Consider the following 6,417-nt stretch of genomic DNA (forward strand, 5'->3'; position numbering starts at 1 on the left):
GGCTACAGTTAGCAAGTGTGTATCATTTTTTTGTATGCAAAATCGAGGCTCCATGTACCAAAAGAAAGCATTTATATGGTTATTTTCAGTAATGCACTTATAGCAGCACCGAGAAGCACTCACCCGTGCATACCTCTGTACTGATGACCCTGACTCAAGTTCTGTGAACATGCTGTGGCAAGAAACCAGTTCATTTTTCTTTCAACCCCATTTTTAAAGAGCATTCAGAACCCGTTAGAAGGAAAACGTTTTATAACAGTCACAAAGCTTGTTCACCACAGGTACATGAATGCAGGCTGCAAAGTGGCCCATCATGACTGCCATTCAAAACCTGGATATAAAAAGGGCAGAGAAGGGGGAGGTAAATAAAAGGGAACTTTGGGAAAAAACCCTTTCACAAAACAAAACAAGAACACAAGATGGAGGGTTGGGGATGTTTGACACCATTTTATTAATGTTTAACTGCAGTGAAAAAATAGAACCTTGTACAAGTGCCATGGTCCAACGTACATCCAGTCCGTATCTATAATATATACTTTTCCCCAGCCCCACCCCCATTTTTATTTGACTATTTTTTTAATTATTTTCCTTTAGGTTTAAGTGCAGGAAATTGAATATCACATTAGTCGCTGAAATAAAAGTTGCACCCGCTACAGCATCAACATTTTATTTCATCTAATCCTGGGTCACCCATATACTACGGTACAGCCATTTTGTTTGCTGCACAAATACAATGCAGCCAAACTGTCTGCTGGGTACTATTAAGCCTATAGGGCTTCAGCCTCCAATGACTCAGAATGGTGCCTCTTGAAGAACCAAAATGTCCGTTTCCAATGTATGTAGGTGAGAAGTACTTCAAATATCGATTAAACCATTCTCAATGCCAAGAGAGGGGCTTGGTACAAGCCACAGAGAGAACACAATATGTGTAGTAGGGTTGCACCACAGCACCTCCTTGCTGCAAGGAGGGGTCAATTCACATTCTGAGCATTTTTTTTTTTTTTTTTTCAATTCTTTGGCACATTTAAGGGTCAGGGCTGCTTTTAAATCCTGGGGCAAAGAGGGTACATGAACACCCTTAAGTACTATTCCCCTTTATTATTACAATATGTTAGATAAAAAAAGATGGGAATATTTTGCACAATACCTGTGGGATGATTACCTATTATCCAACTATTGACAATTCCCTGCTCCCGGCCTGATTCACAGATCAACATAAGCAGATTTACGCCATAGGCTTCAGCTTGCTTACTAAGGGACTAGATGTCCTAGCCAGTGTTTCCCTTAACTGCTTCCCTGCCAGAAACACCTGTGTTGTGCATGCCTCTGGAAAAGAAACAGTTAAAAAAAATATTTAAATAAACCTAGAGAAACAGACCTTAATGTTGAAATCTAGAAACTTTGCCTTGTGCACCTGGAAAATTACTCCTTCCGATGACACCAGAAGCTTTTTGTGGAACACTGAACATCTTTTCTTCTGAACCAGAATAAATTGTATGAAGCTCAGATTGTAGACACTGCTAAACCTCTGCACTCACACACACTCACTCTGAGAATCCTTTCGCTCAGGTCCCCCTGCACTAAAGGAGATAGGCAATGCAGCAACAGACCACTGCTGCTCCTCTTTATACAGCAAGGGGTATTGGAGAGAAAAAAAAGGAAAAGGAAAAGGCCAGATGTAACAATGAATTATAAAATAAAGTTACACCAGTCACTCCTGCACCGCCTTGGCCACAAGGCAGTGCAAGCAGACATCGAATTAGTGAAGACCCACAGGCCCTTGCTCCTCTCAGCTGGTGGGTGGGCAATGTGACAGCTCTCACCCCCTTTCTCCCAGGAAGTCTGCTCTTCTCACAGCACTGCTGTGGTCGCATTATCCATGTGGTATGTTTGAAGCTTCACTCACTCTCTCTCTCACTCAAACATTCAGTAACCGCTCACACTTCTCACTTCCGGGATTTTTTTTTTTTTCAAATAAGTTGGAGATTTCCAGTGGGTTGTCTGCTTCAACCAGCCGCTATGGTCTGAAAAGGGAAAATAAATAAAATAAAATCTGGTTATACAGGAGTATCAAACATTGATATATCAAACATCACCGAGATCATCCTACCCACCAGGCTTGATTTTTTAGCTTCCGTAGTTCCTTGGTGGCCCAAGTAGCAAGTGTTTTTGTCTTGTTCGTCTTTGATCGTCTACCTTCTGTTAGCAATTCATGGATCATAGGGCGAGTTTCCACCAACTTCACCACGTCCTTTCCAAATGCTGTGCATAAATCTCTGTTGGGGCAAAACAAGCAGTTTTTAAAGCGGAACCACCAGTTTGCTTTAATGCTCCCATCTCCAGCAGCATAGGATTCCTTCACCACTAGCATCCAATAAAATACCACAAACGTCTATTGAGGAGCATATGATTGACCCAGTGCTCACATGGAGCTCCTCAGCCCTGTGAAAGACTTGACGGCTTAGTGAATTGGAGCTTACACAAGTCTTCCTTTCTTTGCATCGAAACAGGTACACTTTTATTCCCCTTTCTTCGCACAATTTTGATCTAATGAAGATCTGAAACGGGAAAACTAATTTCTACAGGTATATGCAAGCATGTCTGGGTGCATGTACTTAACCAGTTGACATCCGCGGTGTTAAACCCCCTTCCCATCCAGGCCATTTTTCAGTATTCAGCGCTGCGGTACTTTGACTGACATTTATTCCGTCATGCAGCGCTGTACTGAAATGAATTTTATACCCTTTTTTGGGGACAGATAGAGCTTTCTTTTGGTGGTATTTATTCACCACTGGGGGTTTTATTTTTTTACTATATTAAAGGAAAAATTACCGAAATTTAAAAAAAAAAACAGTTTCCCCTATATTAAATGATAAAACATTTATTATTAAAGTATCTTCTCATGATTGAGTTTATTTTAAAATATAAAATGACGAGTTTGTTCTCACTTAAAAACCCTTGTCAACCAATATTATAGGTATAAAAAATGTTTTAAGTAAAGCATTAGAAAAGTGGAAGAAGTTCAAAATTATAGTTTACTAGCTTACACCCTCAAAAAATTACATTTAATTGAAAACATTTAACCTTGGCCAAGGCCAGAGTACCCCCTAATCCCTGTGAATCCAAAGACTCATCTCGCTGCTTGTACCACATGAAGTTGGCCTTGCAAAAAACAGTGTTAATCACAGCTGCTGTGAGACCTCTTAAAACCTGGGCTTCAATAGCCATGATGTCCCTGAAAATGTATGACAAGTCTAAGAGGAAGCTGCCACAGTGCATCTGCGTGGAGAAAAATTAGATGGAAGTACCAATCCCTTGATTACTACCAGATGGACCATTTTTGCAGAGGTCTGCAAAGTAAGTTCAAGGTAGGGAATGAGTACATCAGGGAGCATTAAAGAAGCAACCAGTAAATACACTAAAAATGGATGTTGCCTCTTTATTTTAAATGTTTTAGCTTCTTGCAGAAATCAGCTGGTCCCTTGAGCACTGGCCCAGATAGCCTGTTTCAGGGTGGCTCCTTTTCCTCACAGGTTCCTATGGCGGCACCCTTGTGTGCGCTAGTAGGCTGACTGTCTCCACAAACACAACAAGCCCCTTCCCTACCCCCCCGCTTCATTATTTCTCCCTTCTCCAGCAAAAACCTGAGAGTTCAATACTTCAAGTATATTCAGCAATGCGTCCTCCAAGGAACGCCAAAATAAACACCATTTTCTAGGCCAAGAATGCGCTAATCATTTCACTCACCCAACAAGGCCAGCGCCACAGGCCACAACGCCATCAGTGTGATCTTCATCTGAGGCAATGTGATCGATAAATGACAGCATGAACTCCACACGTGGCTGTACAAGCATTACATCAGCTAAAGGGGAATAAAACAGAAATGCAACAAAATTGGTTATTTAAAATCTAAAATGGAAAAAAATCGGTCAGGACAAAAAAAGTACACATTTAAAAAGGAGGGGGGTTTAAAGTTGGCTATACACACACTTATCTTACCCTGTCTAGGTCAGAGTAATGTCACTTTCCTAGCGAGAGCCCAGGAATGATGAAGATACCAAATCTCACGAGAAGATTGTGCACTGCATTTATAGTGAGTGCAATGTAGGTCAGGAAAGCAACTTTTCTTACAGGTAAATTTTTTGCACTATTCTACAGCGATTTTAAACAGGGTAAGGAGACCTGATTCAACATACTTACAACTCATTTTACTTGAAGGTCTTTTTAACTTGGTTTTTCAAAGTGAGCGCCAGGGCTCATTTAATTGTTGATTCACTGCTTAATAAACCACTAACCCATAGAAGCATGTGTGTTTTAGCAGATGAGACTGAAAAGGTATCCCCTATACTCCGTGCGCCCTGATTTAAAGAAAATGTTTCAACCTAGGGTTCTTTGAAAAAAGATTCCTAAACCTTCTAAAAGACCACATACAGACAAGCAGATAAGGAGTGCAAGATGCCTCTGGCCATACTCACGGTGCACATTCTCTTGATCTCCTTTGAGTCCCTGGATGATTCCAGTGTAGGCCTCAAGACAGCCCTCACGCAGCTCATTAAGGTAGTCCACCATGTCATAATCTGTCTGATGTGAAAAAGCCATAAGAATATTAAAACATGCTTAATAAACCTGGACAAAACATACCACTAACGTTTTTTTGGTTTCTCTTATGCTGTGGAAACTGTGGAACATACACACCAACTCAGTTAGCCAATGGAGCAGACTTCTGCTGATACTGGTGATTACAAATGAATATATTCACAGCTTCAGAAGCTGGTGAAGATTATGCGGTGGCTGTAAAGGATGCACAATGGTTGGCAGATACACAAAGCCACCTACCTGAACATGCTTGCATGCATGTTCACACACTTTCTAGAGCAAAGAACAGTAGAGTAAGGTGCAGGAGTGGAACAAATTGGATATTTGAGCACTCCCAGCTTGGGTGGTCTACAAGCTATATAAAACATACATGTAACCATCTTCTGGAGCACACTCTGGCAGAAAGTTAACAGCTTTGAAATGTATATACTTTCAAAGCTAAAAAATAAGTTTTACTAAAAAATAAGATTAAAAGCAAAAAAAAAACTTACCTTGTCCACCTGAGCCTGAGAAGCCTGCTGCAGTGTGTTCAGTACAACATCCAGGTACTTTTTAAACTCCCCTCCAATAGCCAAAGCAATATCGCCGAAGACAGATAGAATTTGAGGTTTTACAGAGCGGTGAACATTCTCATTCTGGAAAAGAGTCAGCTAACGTAAGTGGACGTAGTATGAAATAAGTTATGCTTGCAATTCAGTGTATTGCATTTATCCAGACATACGAGCAATCTTACCCCCAGATTCTCTAGAAGCTGCTGCATAATTTCATCACAGAATGGCAAGATGTTTGTTTGCAGGGCCCGGCACAGGTCTCCTACAAGGCCAACAGCAGCCAGGCACACCTAATAAAGAGAACACAGTATCAGCTACCAGCATACAAATTAAAATATCAAATAGGACCTTAGGATAAAGTAGATCGTTTGAAACACCAGACCGCTTATTAGCTTCTGTTCATGTTGGAAATGTTCCATCAATTAGTGCAAAAGTTCATGTTTCTAACACACTCCCTATCAGGCAGAAGTCAACTCCCTTACTGTTCTCCCTAGTAATAAACCTGTCAGAGGTTATAGCCCTTTACCAAAAGCCTAGAAAGGTTTTGAGTGGACTTTAACTTGAAATAAAACAGACTGATCCATCACACCGTCTGAAGACACGTAAGCAGCCTTTATCTGTCCAGCTCGCAGACCTGGCAAAAAATATTGAAGACTAACTTGCTTATGTGCAGAATCTTGGGGTGCCTGTAAGTAAATGTGGCCTTCAAATCTGGGTGCTAGGTCTAAGCAACCTCGGCGCTCCAGCTGTGGTAAAACTACAAATACCATCGTAGGGTGATTTCATGTGTCGGCTACATGTTGAAGCTGAGCAGCCGATTCATTAACACATTAGAAACTGCAAGACCACCACCAATTCTAGGATACTGCAAATATTCCAATTGAATTATTGGGAGACTTTTTCCAAATAAGGTCCCTAAACACAGACCTTATGAAAAAAGGATAAGGCAACCAACAGGGAGTTGTCATAAATATAAAAGTTGAGGCAGCCAAATCATTTTTAGATTACTCAGACCAACAGACGTAAGAGGAAGTTTACACCATGGCCTCTATTGAGATCGAAATATAACAAGCCGGGGTGAAATATTAAGTGTGGGATAGGCCGTGATCTTGAGAGAACAGAACACCTAGGTATTTAATATGGGACGAAATTCTAATATATGAGCTAGGGAAGGAGATAAAGGAACCGGTAATGTATCCAAAAGGAAGTAATGTCTTGTCTCAATTAGTGCATGTGCCAGAGTAAACACCAAATTCTGAAATTAAAAAAA

At 40.8% G+C, this 6,417-nt stretch overlaps 1 protein-coding gene across 2 annotated transcripts in view; it reads right to left on the reverse strand.

Moving 5' to 3' along the window:
• Positions 1-1,454: 1,454 nt before the first annotated feature.
• KPNB1 (karyopherin subunit beta 1) overlaps positions 1,455-6,417 on the reverse strand; it is a 28,291-nt gene continuing 23,328 nt past the window's right edge. For both annotated transcript variants that reach the window (XM_018565596.1, XM_018565597.1), the window contains exons 17-22: positions 5,330-5,437; positions 5,088-5,231; positions 4,476-4,581; positions 3,748-3,862; positions 2,115-2,276; positions 1,455-2,024 (exon numbers count right to left, since the gene is read on the reverse strand). In XM_018565596.1, the coding sequence (XP_018421098.1) occupies position 2,024; positions 2,115-2,276; positions 3,748-3,862; positions 4,476-4,581; positions 5,088-5,231; positions 5,330-5,437 (636 nt within the window). In that variant the 3' untranslated portion in view covers positions 1,455-2,023. The remainder of the gene's footprint in view (positions 2,025-2,114; positions 2,277-3,747; positions 3,863-4,475; positions 4,582-5,087; positions 5,232-5,329; positions 5,438-6,417) is intronic.

Source organism: Nanorana parkeri, unplaced genomic scaffold, assembly GCF_000935625.1.
Source record: "Nanorana parkeri isolate BGI_ZX_2015 unplaced genomic scaffold, ASM93562v1 scaffold864, whole genome shotgun sequence".
In the NCBI taxonomy this organism is placed as follows: domain Eukaryota; kingdom Metazoa; phylum Chordata; class Amphibia; order Anura; family Dicroglossidae; genus Nanorana; species Nanorana parkeri.